The 21,712-nt window shown below is 41.4% G+C and overlaps 1 protein-coding gene across 3 annotated transcripts in view; it reads right to left on the bottom strand.

Moving 5' to 3' along the window:
- The window catches only part of ptprk (protein tyrosine phosphatase receptor type K), a 126,828-nt gene that overhangs the window by 59,243 nt on the left and 45,873 nt on the right, over positions 1–21,712 (bottom strand). For all 3 annotated transcript variants that reach the window (XM_030046839.1, XM_030046840.1, XM_030046841.1), the window contains exons 3-7: positions 18,134–18,256; positions 8,255–8,415; positions 7,017–7,068; positions 6,793–6,851; positions 802–883 (exon numbers count right to left, since the gene is read on the bottom strand). In XM_030046839.1, coding sequence (XP_029902699.1) covers positions 802–883; positions 6,793–6,851; positions 7,017–7,068; positions 8,255–8,415; positions 18,134–18,256 — 477 coding nt within the window. The remainder of the gene's footprint in view (positions 1–801; positions 884–6,792; positions 6,852–7,016; positions 7,069–8,254; positions 8,416–18,133; positions 18,257–21,712) is intronic.

The following is a 21,712-nucleotide window of genomic DNA, read 5'->3' as shown; positions in this document are numbered from 1 at the left end:
TACTGGAATGTTTCGCGAACCAACCGTCGCCTCAAACGTTTCAGTGGTACAGTTACGAGCAGGCACAAGACCTTGATTGTCCAAAGACCTGAATGCAAACATTGCATTCCTCAAACAAATTGGCTGTAACTGCTTCCTTGCCATGGCTGTCACATGGGGACCTGCTAGGAACATAGTTTTGATGAACCAGGTTGTGTAGTACCAGCAAATACTTTGCACTCACAGCTCTTTTAAAGGGCTCCAGCAGCAAGGAAACACTGAAGGCAGCAAGAGAAGGGGACTTAAAACGTACCAAGAATTTAAAATGGATCGCAACCCTCATCTCTATCCTCTGAGTACTAGACAAGACAGCTACTGTTCAGTGTTTGTGTAACTGTGTGTGTGTGTGTGTGTGTGTGTCAAAGTGCTGAGTGGTCAGAATCGTCTCTCTCCATGATTGCCCTAATACTGTCTCATTTCCTGCTTCACTCTCTCCCACTCCCTCTTTCTCTCTGTCTGTTTCACTTTCTCCCAATCATTCTCCTTTCTGTCTTTCTTTCCTTCTTTCTTTCTTCCCTGCTTTCTTTCCTTTGTTCTTCTTCATCTTTCCATCTATTTCTTTCTATTTCGTTCCATCTTTCTCTATATGACTTTCCTCTTTCTGCTCCTCATTCTCCCTCCCTCTTCTCCTGTGTCACCTTTCCACTTATCTACCCATTCGACTGCAACAGAAACCATCCTAGGTACAGTCTAATTAGTGGCCAGAGCTATCAGCGTCTATGCAGTGAACTAGGACTAATTGCTGGCATGCTAATGACTCACCGCATGGGTAGCTGAGCACCTGAATGTCGTCTATGGCGATGAAGCCGGCTTTGCTGTCCGATACCTCTGCCTCGAATATGACCTGGGAAAAGACACATTATGCTATTATTATCATCATTATCATCATCATCATAACTACACAACATTCAAGGACACTGTATGATGAATGCACTGATATAGTGTTTTTATTTACTGTGTTTAAATGTGTATTTTTTTAATTACTGTTGAATTTCTGCTTTCTCAGTGTGTGCTGATGAATAATGAAAATATGCGTTATTAAATTAACTTATTAAATTAGACAGAAATGAAGAGGATTATGTAAAGCAATATAAACTTATTTCTGACCCTCCAGTATCCTGAAAATGAAACAGCTTTAGCAAACACAAAATGCACAACCCACAAAATACCACAGCAAAAAAAACACTGAGAATGCTGCTCCAAGGAGAAAACAAAAATTATGTAATCCACAAAAGCATTGCTTGCCAATCACAGACTCTTCGTAGCGCTGTTAGGAAATCATCAACCCTCAAAAGTGATGTTTCCAAATCACAAACTGCACCTCTGGCCTGTGCTTTAGATGCATTTTGGATGTAGTGGAAGCCACTAAGCAAGCACATTTCAATTCAAAATTGCTGCCAAGGTGACGGATCGAACCTAAGCTGTCAGGGGTAGATAGAAAGTCAATGGCAGCATTGGAGATGGATATAAAACTGGATAAATAGAGTGCTGGTATTATCTCGTAAGAGACTGCTGTGGATTTAGATTTACATCTGAACACTGGCCATCAAGCCAGAAAGTACAGATGGGACACTTCCTGTGATCATGGTAATCTCCTTTGGTATACCTATGATGGCTGCCAAAGCATTGATAATCATAAGTAATGAAAATCACTATGGTGTGGACAGTTAGGTAGAGAGAGAAGGGTTAGCAGGCTATGAGCCACCTAGACTCCATTCATTTAGATTGCTCACACACACATGCAAACACACACACACACATGACCACTTCATCTGCCAAAGGATTTGATGTTCCTACAATCTATGGCTCTGCCTATCCAGCTTACATCAATTTATGTTTATCGCTTTTCTACCCTCACTATCTCTTTCTCCTTTTTCTAGTTCCACCTTTCCACCTCATTCTACCTCTTACTACTGTGCTCCTCCTTTAACAGCCTTCGACAGTCTATTCTCCTTTTCTTAAAGTGATACTGTACAATTTTGACACTATGTCGTGGCACTTGGTGTCCACTGCTTCCTTGATGTTGCCAATCACTCTTCAGTAAACTGCCCATGCACCTCCTTCCTTCCTCTGTCGCATCTGTGATGCAAGCTGGACATCAACAGCTCAAGAAACAAATATCAGAAGTAGCAAGCTGCAAGACAAAAGTTCGCCTTGCACAAAGAACACCGAAACAGCATGAAACACCGAGACTCTGCAAGACATCTTTTTGGTCTAAAAGTCTGCTCTAAAAGCTATCTTCCCTGAGATGGCTTCTTATTGCTCTTCCCACCACTCTTGTGAGCAAAGTAAAAGAGTTTGTCTGTTGTGATCATGATATTGTTTTCAGTCTGTGATTTTTTTTACAAGCCACATTCTTGGAGTGGTATTTTTAAGAGTGAATCAGTAACACTGGAGTCAACAGGTGCTCGTATTTTCCCACCAGCCCATTTCAAAAGCCAAACTTGCATAGGAGTGAATAAACTCAATTCTCCTCATCTACGTCTACTTCCCCTTTTCCTCCTCCTCTATTCTCTAGTCCTCCTCCTCCCTCCACTCTTCATTTTCTCCATTATAATCTCTTCCTCGTGCATCTCCCTTTCCTCATCACCCGTCTTTTCTCTCTCGCAAGCTGTCTGTTTTGTAACTGGGTTTACTCAGTGAGGAGCAGTGTAATGAACAGAGGATGATAGGAGTGGAGGGAGGGATCAAAGAGCGAGAGAGCGAGAGAGGGAGAGAGAGAGAGAGAGAGAGAGAGAGAGAGAGAGAGAGAGAGAGAGAGAGAGAGAGAGAGAGAGAGAGTTGTTGTCATTCATCACCTGGAAAAGGAAATCTGCCGTGAACTGTTTACCCATAGCTTATCATACTCTGCTTGTCATACTCTCCCCCTCTCTGTCTCACTCTCCTATCATCTTTCACTCAAGGCTCACAGTGGAACTGGGCAGAAAGGCATCAGTTGACTTTTAATACCTTCATCTCTATCTTGTCTGAAGGCCTGCCTGTCTGTATGCATCCCCAGTCTGCATTGCAACCACTCGTTATTATAGCCATGACCTATTGACTTCTGTCCCGTGTGTCCGTGTGCGTGTGTGTGTGTGTCAGTACATGTATAAATTTCCGATTTCCTGAAAAGCACATTTTTTGCAGAGAATACTAAAAACCTAACCTCAGCATTAATGCCCATGTACTTCTGAAACTATGGGGGTTTGATGAATTCCGTGAGGCCTGTGGTCATGGCTCCAGGTCAGAGAAAGCTCTGTTTTGCTTTCATTTGTATTTACTCATCAGCAACGTGGCCATTTGAATTCAGCGCTTTGAGCATCTGTTTGAGGTTTTCTCTAAGTAGATGTGTCGATCATGCAAGCGTCAAGCGATCTGGCTGGAGTCATTAGTCTGCAGGCAGGATTACTGATAGCTTGTGTTTACAAGTTCTCACATGGGTAAAAGAAGTCTTTGCTCAGGAATGATGAAGGCTGAGGCCAGAAATATCATTCACAGTAAGGTTGGGTGATAGTGCACATCCCGCTGTCAACCGGTCACATACATATATCACCCAAATATATTCCTGCATGGGGACTGAATTCTGATGTTGGTTTTGAAATATACTATTTTAAATTTACGTTTAGGTCCTCACTGCCGAGGAAAGAGCTGAAAACAGGTATCAGGTGGTGGTGCATTTCCGACAGAAAGCATTAGCATGAGACGCTCAAATGGCCAAACTAGCACACCCTGAGGAAAGCTCTGGGAAATGCCAGCTGTGTTTAGGCACCTTATGTGCATGTGTCTCCCCATTTGAGTGTGGGGATTATAATGTCAATTCCAAGAGAGAAATGCAAAGATCATAGCTGTCTACTGAAAATTGTCAAAATATCAACAAAGAAATTTCTATGAGGTGTACTGAGCTCTCCTCTAATCCCAGATGTAGGCCTATTTGTTTATTTGCCAGACCCCAATCCATAGAACAGTCTATCTACAGCTATGCGACCCCCCCAAAAGACATCCTTGCCAGTCTCACAAATCTGTAAATTCAAATGATCATGTGGTTACAGAGCAAATACTGAGTGAAAATCAAAATTAGGTTAATCTGTTAGCCTTCAGGCAATGGTCAAGGAACTTACTTGTCACCTAAGGGCCATGTCAAAATTTTATTGAAGAAATTTGAAAAGACAAAAACTCTAATTATGAGGTCTAGCCCTGATAATGGTGTCTGTGTGTGTGTGTGTGTGTGTGTGTGTGTGTGTGTGTGTGTGTGTGTAAGAACAGCCTTCCCCCGGTGAAACCAGTCTCATTAAACCTCCAGCTAAAGTGCTAACACAGAAACATGTTGAAACATGAAATAATAGCTTCATAACCTCAAATCCAATAACCTGTTCTACAGCCTGAAAAACCAACCTAAGCTTCAGAAAAGCAAGATGATTATATTCAATTAAAACATGTTGACACATGAGTTTCATGCTGTTGAGATTCTCCCTTGTCACCGATGGGGACTGGGCTCCAGATGGGCCATTTGGAGGATGCTTTCACACTTTGCCTTACAATAACATTATAGGGGGCCCAAGGCTGTGTATATTAACATGATCTGTGTGTGTGTGCGCGTCTGTGTTTGTGTGTGTGTGTGTGTGCGTGGGTATTAGACAAACTAGCCCATAACATGCATCTGTGACACCCCCCAATTCACACACACACACACACACACACACACACACACAAATCATGTTAATGAGTGATATTGTGTGTATGACTGTGATTACTGCAATCATAAATCAATAAAGACAGAGATGGAAAAAGACAAATATAAAGAGAAAGAGATGAAAAAGCTGTTGCCATTTTGGGCTCTAGTTTCCCAGCGCAGCGCGGGGTGGCGCAGTGAGGCGAACCCCGCGCAGAGCTAGTTTCGACCGGTGAAACGGCTGAGGCGGACAGTTTCCGAGTTTCGCAGGCGGAAGTTCGCCGAGAAGGGAGTGGCGGCGCAGCGGGGGGAGGTGCCGACAGATTCGGCTTGGCGCAGTGACAGTTTCGTGCCAAAAGGCTTCGCCAAGGTGCGCCAAAAGCTCACCTCCTGAAACCACGTCTACTTTCAGCGCAAGGCGGAGCGGAGCCGGCGCAGTGGAAGTTTGGCTGCCTGGCGCACATCACCAAAACCTCACAATCAGCACAAACGGTGCCAATCTCCTTTGATCTGACATCAGCTGTGACGGGACAGTTGATATGGAGATATATGTATGTGCTGATTGTGATCGTAGCATTGAATAGTGTTTTTTTCGGTATTTATTGCATTGTTCATGTGTCTGACATTCCGGAAGCCTGCCTGTGAGGTTTTGGTGACGTGTCTGCACTGCTCGCCGGTCTCCACTCCACGCCTGTCTCCTGAGCTCCGCTCCGCCTGCGGCAGTAGACCTCCATGTCAGCTGTGTAAACTTTCATTACGCCTTCACGCAGTGCATTTTAAAGGCAAGGACAGGGGCTCATTTGATTGGTTACATGTGAATCGGCTGTGTCAAACCCACTCCATGCCTTCTCTCCTCCCCTCCGCCGGTAGGAGGGATGGCGGAGTACTTGCGCCACCGAGAACGGCGTGCCAAACTTGGAAAATCCGCCTGGCCACACCCAGTTGGCGAAGCGCATCTGCGCTACGCCCCCGCCTCGCCAGGTCTGCGAAACTAGAGCCCTTTAAGTTCATAGGAAAATCACAGCTAACTGCACAATAAATCACTTCTGCAATATTATTTATGGTAAAGACATAGATGATGCTACATTCTGAGAGATGGACAGAAAGACAGACAGACATAGGGAGAGAGGGAGAGATAGTGGTCGGAGTGACAACTGAGCAGATTGTGGACAAAATCCAAAGCCACAGCCTGACAAGAGAGACAGGTGGTCAGTAGTATACTTGGAGAAAAAAGGCAGTGTGTCTCACTGCTAATTACATCACACATATAAACAGCCTGTCACCTGCTGAGACAGGACAAATGACTTGCTAAATACAAAGAATTCAAAATATCATACAAATACTAGTTATCGACTGTTGTCTCCACACACATTCTCTCTTGCAAGCTGTGACACATTCAATGATTATGTTGTTTCTTAATTAGTCAACTCAGCTACAGTATTGCCTCTTGTTGTTAAAAATGTGAACCTTTATTCTCTTCATTGTTTGCCAAAAAAAAAAACATGTCTCTTGAAGTCAAATTTAAGACATATTAAAGCTCCAATTAAAGACATGTTTACAATTAACAGTTAACTAATTAATTAACAGCTTTAAGTCTGTAGTGTCTGAAAAAAGGAAAAATAACAAATAAGCAGCACAAAGGCATCAACAACAAAGTCGGAGACCTCTACAGAAACGTGCAGTCGCCCCTCACAGTTTTCTCAGTCTTCCTAGCCTAATCGTCACCTCCTGAGCCTCAGTCAACACAAATAAATCAGCTTTCTGCCTCACAGCATGTGTGCGTATTCACATGAATTGTATAACTGAAAATAAATAAATAAATAAATAAATAAATAAACATGAACATTATAAAGGCAGCAGACATGAAGGCAGGCACTCTTTGATGATTTTTTAAATTATTATTAGTGATAATAGTAGTAGAAGTACTTTTACCACTACTATTACTGCTGCTACTATACTAATACTAATACTAATACTACCACTACTACTACTACTACTACTACTACTAATAATAATAATAATCATCATCATCATCATCATCATCATCATCACAATAATCATTATCATAGTTATTATTATTATGGTTATTATATTTAGCATGTTACCTGGTATTCATTGGGCCAGAAGGTGGAGACAGCAAGTTCAGCTCTCAGCCAGTCTTTACCTGAACAACAAAACCACAAAATCACAATCAGTGGCAGAATGAGTGATCACATGAAGAGGTCCTCTGAGTAACTCCTCACCTCTTTTTTTTTCAATCAACTTTTTATCAGTTACAGAGCATCAAAAAAGACGGATACCAGTAACGGGAACCTGAGTCAGTCCCTACCTGTGTAGGTTGTCACATTCCATATAGGGTTGGCCAAGGGGCCCTTGTTAACCTGAGGACACAAAAAGTAACACAGAGTAACAATTGTGCACACACACAAAACCACAGTCTCAACAAATATCACACCCAAATGCCCAAATAAACACATTCATTAGTACATTTGCTGCCTGGTGTGCTCAAAAAGGCCACCTTTCCATTACTCTGAGATGGTGAATTCTCTCTTTGCTTGGCCCTGTCCACAGCACGTAGGTCAGGGTCAGCTACAGAGCAGCACTCCTGGAGCTGGAGGGATATCAGTGTCTTGCTCAAGGACACTTCAGACAAGCAGATGCTTGCAGCAAAGTGGTTTTGACACTGGATCATTAAGTTGAAGGGCGGCTCCCTACTCATAATGCCACATGTGGCCAGGAACAAAATCAGGGTAAAAGTAATTTACCAATAAAAATGACTGGGAATTGTGTTAAGTATCCAATCCCAATAGCATTTCAGGATAAGAAGACCAAGAGTGTGAAATAAGTGATTTAACTGGAACACTATGATGGATCTAAGAGTAGCACATGCATGCCTGTTTTAAAGGTACAAATATAGCATTTCTAAACCACAATATATCAGTGTCAACTTAACTGTAATACCTTAGTATAATTACTGTAAACAGATGAGGCCAAGGTTGAGCCAGTTGTTAGCCTCTGTCACCCACGAGTGGTACTGACAGTGCTTGAATTTCAAAATAAGACCACATTTACGATAAACCCACTTGTTCCCTGTCACAGAAAGGCTGCTGCTTCTTCAGGTTCTTTGTTTAAATTTACTATATTTTATTCATTCCATCATCTGCCATTACATGATTCAGGTTTAGCTTTAAGCTGAAATAACAGCTTCCTCCTCCTGTTTGCTGCTGCAAAAGCATTATCCCTTTAAGCTGTAAAGCAATACAGCAGCTATCCCATCCAGTGGCAATTGCAGATTGTTTTTTGTCTGTTTGGCCTTGTTTGTTTACTGTGATAATACTGTCTCAAAATGAATGTGGTAATAATATATCTGTGATAAAATTGTATATGCTGCATCTTTAACTGGCACATTAAATGTCCTAGGAAATGATCCACTGAAGGACAGATTGTTTACCAAAACTCTACAACCATAACAAAATCAACCACAACCAGTATGAGACTTGACAAGTCAGGACTATTCTATTCTATTCTGTTGTATGTATCAGTGAAGTAAAAAGCCGATCTCCGTACCTTCACCAGAACATTCAATGTCCCAGGGCTGGAGCCATCGGGGCTGGTGAGAAGATAGTTGAAGTCGATACAATGCGTGTCGTTTTCCTTCATGACTGGGAGCTGAAACCTGGCCTTCTCCCCAACGTCATACTGAGAGACGTCCACATACATGTAGGACCCTGCACAAAGAGGCAGAGAGAGGGAATTAGACACAGAAATAGGGAAGGTGTTAACCATATGTTCAAGGCTACATTACAATTTGCAATCTAGTGATTAAATGCAAAGTGAAGCAATCATTTTTGTTTGCACTCATTCTTGCTTGTAAACCAAACCAAACCATGTAGACGCAGTGAGTACACTGACGGGTGGGTTGGATCTCTAGGATAAAGGTGGGCGTCAATGCAGGATCTGGTGCATGACTGACCAATTGGCCAGATCCCCCATGTTCAGGGGAAGCGTGAACCAAGTTTAACCTTAACTCTATGAACAGACTAACACGCAACTAAAATTTGCATTTCATTTTTTAAAAAGTCAAATTGAGTGTCATGCATCAACACAGAATCATCCAAGAAATCATCACAGTGCATCAATGCTATGATTACTTTTCCCAACCCTTACTTTTAGAACTGTGTTTACATGGACCTACATATACAACCAGCTCTCTGTGGTGCTGTCTCGAGCTGACATTCCTGCAATAAGTCTGAGGGCTTTCCATTTACAACAAGTTATTTCAAATAGTCCTCTGACTGAACTTGCTCATCTATGGGCTTGGTGCCTAAAGGCTGAGTTTATATGTACCTTCAGCAAGTTAAGGGCTCAAATACGACTGATCTCAGTGAAACAGTTTGCAGGTTTGTGAGTGAATACATGTTCAAATAAAATAAGCAATCAGGGGCTGGATCTAGCCTATTAACCATCCCTAGTGGAGGTGTTAAGAGCTTTTTTTAAACTTTCCCATTCTTTCCTGTTTCTCCTAAATCCCCATCTTCTGCTATCTGTAACATTATGTTAGCAGTGTGTATGTGTATTGTCCCCAGTGTATACCAATGCATATTAAGACCATGTTCAAAGACCACTTCATGTGACACATCAAGTTTGACTCCAGCCAGCACTTCTGTAATTTTAGGCCCATAGTAAGTGCACACTGTCATTTCTCGACCTCTGATTTAGTGCTGTACACAAAGGACTGAAACAAGCCCCACACTTCCCTGTTCCCCTGCTCTCTCCTGTACCTTCTTCCCCTGGTTTACCCTTCCCTCTTTGACAGAGGCAGTGGATTACTTGTCATGTTTAAAAAAAAAAAAAGGATCTGTTTTGATTCCTTTCCTTTATGTGCCCATGTTTTCTCTCCGTTCTGTTTCTCTCTTCTCTCATTCCTTTAGGGCTTACGCTACAAGACCCACTTCCCCCCCAAATGCATAAAAACACCTCCCCCCTTTCATATTTTTTCTGTCATTTGTTTCTCCTTTGTGATTGTGGGACTGCTCTGCAGCAGTCAGCCAGGAACAACAAAGAAACAGAAACAATGGGAAACCAAGGGGAGAAGAGAAGAGAAGAGAAGAGAAGAGAAGAGAAGAGAAGAGAAGAGAAGAGAAGAGAAGGGTAGAGAAGAGAAGAGAAGAGAAGAGAAGAGAAGAGAAGAGAAGAGAAGAGAAGAAAAATGAAGTTGGCTGTTTTATTCTATTCCCTTTTAACATCTTTCTCTTGCTTCTTCCTCTCCCTACTTGTTTTAGGTTCTTTTGAAATCCTCCATCCAATTCTTTTCCTCCACTCTCCTCTGTCCTCCATCTCTTTTCATGTCTGTGTTTGTACTGGGCAGCTTCCAGGTGAAAATGTGTGTCAATGTGTGAGCATAAATCACACCAGTACATTGATGTTCAGTAAAGATTTCAAAAGAATATAAGTGTTAAAAAATAAACACCAACTTTGATTTAAAAAAAAAAAAAAAAGGCCCAAGAAAACCAGGCAGGACATTTGAGTCCCATTACAATAATAAGGTAGTAAACAATATTGATTATATATCCACCAATTGTATTGTCCTTGTTCAGTGGTAGTATTAATATTGAATTAATAAAATGGAATATTAATAATATGGAATCTTCTTGATTAATTATTCAAGTATAACTGAGATAAGACCTACCGACCAAGTCCCAAGTAGGCTTGCTTTCATTTGCTTTTTTACATTAGGGTTTTTTTTTATTGCTCCTTAATAATCAAGCTGGCCAGTGCTGTAATTACATTATTAATTTCTTTTGCTTTTTATTCTTAAATGTGGACTCAACTTTATACAAAAAAAATCACTTAATGCAAGCTGCACAAGCACTGAAAATAAGGGTGTACACTCATGTGCCCGACGGTGACAGGACAGTCAGCCCATCCAGATGTTCTAGTAATCAGCTCAGATCTCTACCAGATGCTGTTGCAGTCAAATATGATGAAATATGATTCTCTCCTGTCTGCTGTCTAATCTCACAGAATGTAGCAGCAACCTTGAATCAACAAAATGTAAGCTTTGCACAAATTATGAAAAACTATCTCATGTGCGATCCCATTAATTTGCACATGTAGAGAGGAATAAAACAGAATTCACTGGCCTCTGGTCTTGCATTTGTTCTCATATATTATAATTTTTTTGCACCTGTAGACCTCTATTATTACTGCACTGGGAAATAGGGCACAGACTAACTTAGTATCTCTATGGGAAAATGCTAACAGTAGTTCACTTGTTCTCACCGCTCCCATTTGCCACCATTTTGGAGTTGGCATTTAGTATTCCCACTTCCGAAGCATGTTTTAATTAGATGACATTACCTGGTCAGAGGTAAAGGACAATACCTATAACATATTATTCTTAGTACATCCTGTATGAAATATTCCATTAGAGTAGCAGGGCTTGACATTGCCATTTGCCAGCTAGGCAGGAAGCATATTTCTAGACCTCTAGGCCAACAGATTAACCTTTTTAAGTAGCCAGTAGATTTCCATAAACAGTCAAAACACAGTTTCATGCTATTTTCAGGCAGTGGTATGATGGGGAATTTTGATTATGTCAGTTTGCCTAGATAATATTGGTCAACTGTGGTCAACCAAGTCCAACATGTCTTGTAATGCTCTATGAAAGTAATGACATCAATTTCAAAAACAGAACAAGCATTCAGTAAATTAGTTTACTAGAACCATGGACAATTATTGCGAAATTTAATCACTCATACAAACATTTATGTTTTAAACTATGTACTTAGTGAAAGTGAAAGCATTTACTCAAGCCATTTGGCGAGCCAATTAGTTCATTAGTTTAAGGTCATCCTTACACATTGCATGGATGCCACTGAAACCAGCAATGAATCTCCAAATTGGTTTGTTGCTACAGGCACTACTATGTGACAAGATTTTGTTCCTTCACATGAAAGCATTTGCACAAGTTGGTGCAAACATTTCAATTGTACAGTGGTGGGGTAGATTTACCTGATTGCAAAGCCCTGAACAGAACAGAACAAAGCAGAAGAGAGCAGAACAGAACAAAACTGAACCAAACAAGGCACAGCAGAGCAGAGAAGAACAGAATGGAACAGAATAGAACAGAGCAGAGCAGCAGAGAACAGGGCACAGTAGAACAAGAGAGAGAACAGAACAGAACAGAACAGAGTAGAACAGAGCAGAACAGTCTACTCTAGACAGAAGAACAGAGCAGAATGGGCAGAGTAGAGCAGAATAGAACAGAGCACATAGAAGAGAACAGAACAGAGTAGAACAGAAAAACAGAGCAGAACAGAGCAGAGAAGAACAGAAGAGAACAGAATAGAAGAGTCTCCATTCCTGCAAGCCAAATAGAGCACTCCGTCTCCAATGCTGTTGGTTAATTCTATTTGCATGCTATAATTGCAGAAGGAATACGATTGAGACTATACAACAGGCTGTGGAACAATGGTGATTATCAGTTATTGTTTAGCTAATCTACTATGAGAAAACACTTTTTCTCTGCAGAATAGAACTGAACACAGCAGGCTGCAGCTGGAGCACACAACACAACACACACAAACATGTATATATGCGCACGCACACACACACACACACACACACACACACACACACACACACACACACATGTACACATACACAGCTTTTCAAAATCAAACACTGTAACCTAGTTATTGGACTAGCCTTTCTCCGCTGTGCCCCCTATGGTAGTATTAGTTTAATCCCACTTCCTGGTCCTGAATGTCTGCCTGTTCATCAGTGATTCCCAAACTGACCAGAACCAAACTGGACTGTATCCAAACTGAACTAAAGCCAAACAGACTGGAAATAAATTAGCCCCGCACTGTTCTTTCACACCAAACCTGGTGCAATATTAGTTTAAAAATCTTTTATTCTTCTTCAAATGGGTAAAAAAAAATGCTAACGATGCGAGATAATTAATTGTATAGACAATTACATGATAATCACTTGTGTAAATACAATTCAATCTGAGGCAAGTTGGACTGCTAATTTTACTGAAAACAATGGCTGGTTTGTTTGATTATTCTAAACTCCACTGTATTATCCATGAAAACAGCCAGTGTGTTACATACCAAAATACTACAGTGAACATATGATGGACAGATACTCTATTCTTTCATTGACACTAACATGGCTGACATGAGGAAGTGTCTTTAAGATGGCTGCCAAGATGTTGTGTGTCAGCTAAAAATACTCCTATCAGTCAGAGACCCAGATATGTCACAACACACAACGCGACACAATATAACCTTTCGCAAGTCAGCAAGCCACTGCCTGCAGGAGACGTTAAACACAAATTGATTAGCTATCAGGTAAAAATAGGTCTCCGTGCAGGTAACTGTAATTTGGTAAACAGATTTAAGAACCACATAGCTGACAGTACCTGAAACTGATATTACAACGCTCATAAGAAAGCAGACCTTGCAATGCCACTACATCTGACATCTGAAGTCTGCCAGTTTCTAAAATGGCTGGTGTCTTAGAACTGCCACTGTCTAAAATGGCCACCAATGGAATGACTCTACAATGTAATGATGCAGCTAAAAATACCCCTGTAACAGCCTTAAGACCTAGATATGTCACATAACAACAACAGCAGAATGGTAGACAGAGGACAGTTTTCTACAGCAAAACAATGCCAGCCTGCTGTAGGAATAACAGCTGATGGCATCGTTTCATTTTAGCATTTTATGTTAACAAAAAGGAAGGCGTAGCATAACAGTTGCAATAAAATGGCTGCTGGTGGACATACAAAGGCTGAGACACACTACAACAACAGTCAAGCTAACTTTCTATTGTACAACAGTAGTTCAATAACTGAAATATGTCTTTCTACTTTCAATTTATATAGTTGGCGAGGTCCACTCCTCATTAACCAGTGTCATTGTGTGCTATGTTACAATCAGTACTTATATCTCTGCAAAGAAGCAACTAGGGCTGCAACAACTGTTTGACATTACTGACAATATCAACAGTAAAAAAATCACTGATTAGGATTTCCCCTTAATGGATCGTCATCAGATATTGAAGGCTTCTCTTCATGAAGCAAGACTTCAAAACAGACTTAAGCATGTTAAAGTGTGGGAGTTTGTTGGACCAGAATCAAGCTGAGCAAAATGGAAAATAGGACACAGGGCATAGGGTCATAATTTTCAATATAAAACTCATATTGGCAAACATGTTGCAACATTTCTTTTCATAAAACAAAGCTCCAAAATGAAAGTAAAGACAATATGGAAAGAAGACTGTACCGAATGAAAATACAATTGTTAGACTCAGTCATATCAGCCAACTTGGAAGGATGTCTCCTATCTTGGCAAAGTACATTTTAATGGTTTTAACAAGTTTAACAGTTTCTAAAGGCTATGGGATGGGAGTTCCAGCACCATAAGTGCTTAAATTTAGTTGTCGGAATAATGTTGCAGGCTTAGGCAAAAGCAATATATTATTCTTGTACATTTGAATCTGTACATGAATCTAATGTCTTCAACACAAAAACAAACAAATATCAATCTATCTATCTATCTATCTATAGTGTCAAATATAGTTGTTGCATGTCCAACAACTGCCATTGGCAGATGCGCCAAAAAGTTCATTTTGGACCCAGCATAGGCCTATTTCATAATTTTTATTTTTCAGACTAACACATTATTAGTCAAAAATATTAAGTAGACTAAGTGAAAAATAATTCTTAGTTATAGACTAAAGCCCACTTAAAATAAACACTACTGGTTATGATTTAGATGTGTGTACAGGGAAAACACACACACATACACACACACACACACACACACACACATACACACACACACGCACACAATCATTAGTCATTATGATTCTGTCATTTTGAGGACAACCACAGCAGTGGGCTGGGGACCAGCTCTCCTGCACTTTCAATAGCTGTTTTCTCTTGCTTTATTAGACAGCACAGTGGAAAACCAGAGGAAGATGGGGGAAATGGCTTGCCAAAAAGGTTTAGAGTGGTACTGGCTCACAACATCATGAGTCAGAAATATCTGCTTCAGTCTGCTGAGCCACAGAGCCCCACCCCATGAATGTTACAAATGGCACAATGCATGGTGCCAATGCAACATCCAGCCTCTGGCATGATGGCTAATGCCAGCATCAACCCCCAGAGAGATTACATAGAAGAGTTTTATCTCTATTATAAATATTGCCAGCCCATCCCTGCACACTCAATATTGCCTTAAGCAGACAAAAGGATTAGCAATTGGGACACAATCAGTGTTGATTATAATTGTTGGTTGGACTGCCCATCCACAAATGTAACCACAAAACCCTGTGCATTCTTTTTCTTTTGTGGCAAACCCTTTGTCCCTATATAGCCACCTGAACTACTAATCCCAAGAAGAAGCTCATTCCCAAACGTCTTATAGATGCCAAATACACTGAACATCTTCCTACACTGATAATAGGGGTCTTGAGGGGTCAAAAGATAAAAAGATTTAGCACTGCATGTCCTCAGGCAGACTGCAGCTAGCTAGACGCCACAGTGAATAAGATGGCCTCAGATATTAACAACACTAATAATTAGTGCTGAACAATTAATCAAAATATTATCAAAACTGCAATGCAGTCAAGTGCAACATCCAAATTGCAGGAGGTCCAATTTTTCAATAAAGGTAAAATGTGGCACTTAAGCTTGCAGCTAAAAATCCTTCAACCACACACCTATTCCCCTCATCGTCTCCCTCTGGTCACACGCTGCCATTGTATTCACATACACATACAGAATGCCAGAGAATCCTGCCCAAACCTTAACGCAAGGCACTGCTGCCCAAAGGCAACCAACATCTGCAAACCCTCGCCATGCCTGTGTTCATGCCTCCAGAGGCATTAATGTCATGCCAGGCACCGCCTTTGTGCTCTTCAGCGAGGTATTGAACTCCTTCCAGCTGCCAACCCTGCCCCCCTCCCTATGCCAGTGCCCCCTCTTGCATAATTAAATGCCAAAGTTTACTGCTGTGCTCTTGGGCAAGGCACTGTAACACCTCAAAACTGAACCCTAATTGTATACGCAGACCACATTCACCAGACAGTGTTATGGGCATACAATCATATGCATATCAGGAGCAAGGAGTTTAAAGAGCTTGTGTTGAACTGAACCTTTCTCTAAATGTCAGCAAGGCAGGGTTGTCGCAATGATAAGTATGGGAGATAAATAACGGCATTATATCGTCATGGTAACAAAGTGATAATCTTCCACAACGGAGGAGAGGAGAGGAGGGGGGAGGAGAGGAATTAAAAGTCAATTGAACATTTGAACATTCCAATGCTGGTTTATTTAACCTAGTTCATTTTAATGTTCCAACACGAGCTAAAATTCTTACTCAGTGGTTTTAATATTGCAAAGCTAGCTACTGTTTTAACATGCATAGCTACTTATTGTTCTAACATTTTGCTTTTAACATTGTAAAGTAGGCAACCTTCCCTGTTCCCTGCCATTGATTAACGACCTCATATCCCGTTAATTAGACCCTCAGCCCTGAGGCAGAAAGATTTAATTTCCCCTTCATCATCATCCTGAAGAAAAAACAACTGATTAAAGAGGAGAGCAGAGGAGAGGAGAGGAGAGGAGAGGAGAGGAGAGGAGAGGAGAGGTATACAGCTGTGAACTCCTGGATCTACAATAGTATATCTAGGAAAAGAGGAGTGGGGTGGGGAGGAGGAGAAAATTAAATAAAGTAAGAGGAGTATGGCTATATAAAGATGGATCATAGATGGATTGGGTGGACTGATCAATGGATCAATGAATGGATCAATGGATGAGAATGGACTGAATAAGTAAACAAGAAAGACATAGGAGCAAAGGTCATTGTGAATGATGGCTAGATGCAGTGTTAATTTTGGCAGCTGATTTTCATTTAGATTTAGATTTTACTAAAATGCATATTAGTTTTAGTCACATTTTAATCATCTGAATTATTGTTCTTTTTAGTCTAGTTTTAGTTGATGAAATCTATTGAAGATTTAGTCCAGTTTTAGCCAAACTAATTTTTGTGTTGCTTTTCATCATGAACATACAGATGATTTTAGATGCACTTCAATCTGAACTACATGCATTTAATGATACAGTGTGAAGAGCAGGGTAATAGGACCCTGCATTGAATGTTGCTTTACTCCAAATCAAGAAACAAAACATTCCTTCTTTAGCCATTGTTGCTATACTTAACTGGTTCACATGTAAAACTGCAAAATGCAAATACAGTGATTTTAATACTAACAGATGATCACAACAACTAGGCCTGTCACACAGCAGCAAAGATCGTGGCATAAACAGTGGGGTGTTGTGCCTTTATGTGTCTCTTGAGGTTGGTCATATTCTTCCCACATAATTTGTGGTCACAGGGCGTCTCCTCTGTTACTACTGTGCATTGTGCTTTATTTTCTGCAGCATTATAAATAAAATTTTTCCAAAGATCTATTCTATTTTTCCAACCGAGCCAGTGACCTTGATTGAAGCGTTGTTTGAGTCATAGTGAACTTTTGCCCCTTTTCCACTAGTACCTACTCGACTCTACTCGCCTCGACACGGTTTAGGTGGTTTTCCATTACAATTGAGTACGAGCTCACCATGGGTGGAGTCGTCATAGCAAGGCGGCGCACCGTCCAGCTCCCTCTGGATTCTTTGGGCCGCCACCAAGCACAGAAAAGTCTCCAACCTCTACATTTGACCACGGTACCGGCTTGCTTGCCATTTTCCGACTTTGCCAACTTCAGCGGCGATCAATGTGCACGGTCGCTGCTGTTTTTTTTTTTTTTTTTTAATGCTGGGTTTGGTTTTCGTGCAGGAGTCGCTCTCATGTGTCATTGCTCCCCGTCTAATCAGTGGCCTGCACGGCGTTTACGTCACATTTCGGCTCGACTCAGCTCGCTTGGAACCCCGGCTGAGTAGGTGCTAAAATGGGACCTGCTACCAGGTACTACCACCTAATGGAAAAGCTCTCAAACCGAGTAGAGCTGAGCCGAGTCGAGCCATATGTGTACCTGTGTGGCTGTGGCTAATTTGGCACCACCGCCCTAATTCAACCAATTCAACCAATGACAGGGATGCACACTTAACTTGAACCAATGACAGGGCGGCACACTGCAAGATTATATTTTAAGAGATGCACAAGGGAGGGGTTTGAATGTCTAACAGTTTACAAGTAACGCTTACGTCCCGCCTCGACTCGTCTCGTCAACGAAAAGACCAAACATACATGTCGTCATAGCTGTTATTATCTATGATCTACTTTTAGCTCGTCTCATCTTAGCCGTGGAAAGAAAGGTTGTTGACAAACATTTTTCATCATCGTCTTCATTGACGAAATTAACACTGACTAGATGGCTGAAAGGATGGATGAGAAAACAGTACAAAAGTAAGTGAAGACTCACCTTGTGGCAGGTCTGGGGAGACATAGGGCACTTCCTGGGTGCTGATGTGAGTCCAGTCAAAGTCATCATAGGGGTCCTGTTGGTAATCGCACTGAGAGAAGCCCTCGTCAAACGTACAACTCCCTGCAGACAAAACCACACAAAAAGAGTTAGTTTATCATACAATCTACCAAATAACCGTAGTTTTAAGCTACTGGGAAAAATCATGAAATCACATCACTGAATTCCACAGCAAACCTCAAATCATTTATTTGGCAGGCAAACAAACAAACAAAAAAAAAAAAAAGTAAAATGAGTACCCATCACTATTTACAATAAAACCTCAGAAAGGAGGTGAGAAAAGACGTTTACTTTCATGTGTCTACACATGAAAGTAAACGAGCTGCACATTTAGTTTGCCACATACAATTACAATAATTAATGTGCACATGTGATAATGTAGTCTGATGTGAGTAACTTAGGACATATTTGATGACAGATGACAGATTTTTGCACCTTACTGACTGACTGACTCGCTCGTCTTATTCAATGAAACTTTTCTTGATGCTTTCTTCTACAGTGTGTGTGTGTGTGTGTGTGTGCGTGTGTATGTGTGTGCGCGTGTATGTGTGTCTGTGTGTGTGTGTCACAGCTCATTAATAAACCACCAGGAGACGACCCTCCGACAGACATCACTTTGGGCAAGTCAGGATCACCTCTGACTCAAGCATCAGGCCCCTGAGCCAATCATCTGAACCCATCACCAGAGCCTCAGGCCAACCATGTGTGAGCTGGCTGCCTTTGGCGATGCCTCAACAGGAAGTCGCACTAATACAGAGAGACGCCACTTGTCCCCAATGGCTAACTGAACCAATCAACTCGCAATGATATGGGGCTTGTACTAGCAATATTGCTGACAGGAATAGCATGCTCGCTACTGCTAGCTATCTGATTCATCTACCTAGCAGTGTTGCATGGCTTGTGTTAACAATATTGCTAGGAGAGATATAACTAGCCATAATGCCATCTGATTCATGAGTCTCTGGTAGTTATTGGTCACCCAGCTGTCTTTCTTACAGGCTGTGTCCTCTGCGCTCCTCTGTGCTGTCCCCCGCCCGAAGCCTCAGTGGGGAAATGAAAGTGGCGATTTGAGACTCGCAATGCAGATGGTGCCATAATTACATCAGTGTAGTGCTAGACATTTAAGACAAAATCAGATATCACAATATCTTTGCTGTCATTATTCCTTGGTATAATATTGTGATGATACTGTAGGCATGACTATTGGTGCTTTCATAAGATATTTACACACAGCAAGTTTTTGATAAGCAATCAGTAGTAATATGAACAACAGCTATCAGAGGGAGGGGAAGGATGCTGCACACCTATAGCTGTGATGGAAAATTATTTAAGACATATCAAAGTTTTGGCACATAATGCTTTCTTCAGGATAAAAGCAAGACATCACCTCAATGGAATATGTGTACGATAGGAAAAGAGGTGTTTCAAATCATGGAAATCAACATGGGTGCAGAACTAGATAATACAGAGACGTCAGACATATTAAGCATAGCCTGAAAATAGACTCATAACATCATCATAACAACATCAACATACTACCATCATCGATGAACCACTGGCTGACTCTAGTGGGAGTTTTTTTCTGCTTCTTTTAATGAGACGTCCCCTCAGCACTACTAAAACACTGGAGTCGTCAGGTGTGCAGTGGTCATGAGCACTGCACACCTGAGGAGGAGACGTCTACATCTCCTAAGAAAGCATGAATCAAGTGTAGGAAAGCAGGCCACCAAGCAGCACTGCAACCGGCACTGCCAGCAACATAAATCTCCTAGCGCTCAGTTAGCGCCGCAGCTCTGCTACCTGTGTCCTGAAGCCAGCTGCAGCGGCTGTGATGGAGAGCAGAGCGACAGGCCCTCACATACCCCGCTGATCTGAGCTGCGGCTAGAGGAGGATACCAAGAGGTGACAGCCGCAGCCGGAGGAGAGACAAGTTAACATCAAACTAAGCGACTGTCTGCGGCTGCCGGCTGTACGTCTGGCTGTGACTCACGGCCTCCGAGATGCAGTGGATCACATTCCTCCTGGCTTCATCCTTTCATCCACCTCTCTTCATGCTATTCAATTCAATTCTATTCGATTCAATTAAGTCTTTTTCACAGCAAGCTACCTCTAGTCAGAGAGAAAAATGCTGGGAGATGCGGAGGGCAGCCAGTACATACACACATTAATTTGCTCTGAGCTGTTCTTTTCTGTTATATACTCCACTGGAATGTACGGTCTCATTCTACTGATGTCTTTTGCAATTTTTAAAATAAATTATGCTTGTGTGTGTGAGACCCCATGACTTCCATTCTCCCACAGCGTGTGTGTCAGTTCACATGTTGTTGTCAGGCAATCCTCTGTGCACACAAGTGTCTTTGGATCCAAAGACACAAGCAGTGGAATAGGGCATGATATTTCTAACCTGTGAGCATAGGAAGTAAGAGTTTGTGTGTGTGTGTGTGTGTGTGTGTGTGTGTGTGTGTGTGTGTGTGTGTGTGTGTGTGTGTGTGTGTGTGTGTGTGTGTGTTGAGGGGGGTGGGGGGTGACGACTAAAGGGCTAATCATTGATTCAACCTCAGAAAATCTGAATACCAAACCTTAACAGGAATGTAATACAACCTTTTGATAACTTATTAATTCACTATAGCGTGACAAGAAGAATAGAGATGACGGGTGGAAGTTACACAGTATTTATTTTAGTTTTTACCCTGATGACTAAGGATGCCCCCAAACACAAATTCGTGTTCGACAAGCAACGAATAATGGGTAATGCATACATAATACATAATACATACAATATCTTCACAATGTGGGTTTACTCATGAAGGATGACACTGCTTTGACTGTCTTCAAAAACCAATCTTGTACTTTAAAGCAGCAAAACCCCACGGTACACAAATAATGCAAAACCACCCTTAAACTTAATATCACAACACAAAGAGCACATGATAAACAATATGCATACAAACGAAATAACTAAATAGGGAACATGAGCCAAACAACAATGAACTGGGCTAAGTAAATGTTCATTGCCCAAAAGCATGCTGGGAAACTCCACTGACTGGAGTTCACTCAGACTTTGGTCACCAAGATAGACAGAAGTCTGCCACATTTTTTCACAGCTGTATTTCTTTTCATTTGCAGAATGCAGTCTGAATCCAAATTAAATACAAATACAAATAGTGGTGACTCCGCATGCCCCTACTCATGACCTTTTTGCACGCTGTGAATATTTGAAGGACCACAGTGAACTAAACATTGAACCCCGATTTTTGTTTCGTAATTATCTCTTAATCAAAGAGAGAGAGAGAAAAATTCCAACATCATAGGAAATAGCTGTTTTATTAAGGGGTATGATAAGCCTTAAAATAAAAGGTATCCTTCAGTAATATTCTGGGAAGGACCACCTTACCACTACAGTGAAACTAACCATTTTCCTTGAGTTCAACGTGAAGCAAATGACTTGCTCAGCTTGTCTGGTGATGAAATATTCAGCCTCGGTTGTAAGACTGCAGAAAAATTTAGCCTTGGGTCATC

This window comes from Myripristis murdjan, chromosome 24 (assembly GCF_902150065.1).
Source record: "Myripristis murdjan chromosome 24, fMyrMur1.1, whole genome shotgun sequence".
NCBI classification, from domain to species: Eukaryota; Metazoa; Chordata; class Actinopteri; order Holocentriformes; family Holocentridae; genus Myripristis; species Myripristis murdjan.
Note: the sequence above shows the minus strand (reverse complement) of the source record. Positions and strands in the feature narration are given on the sequence as shown.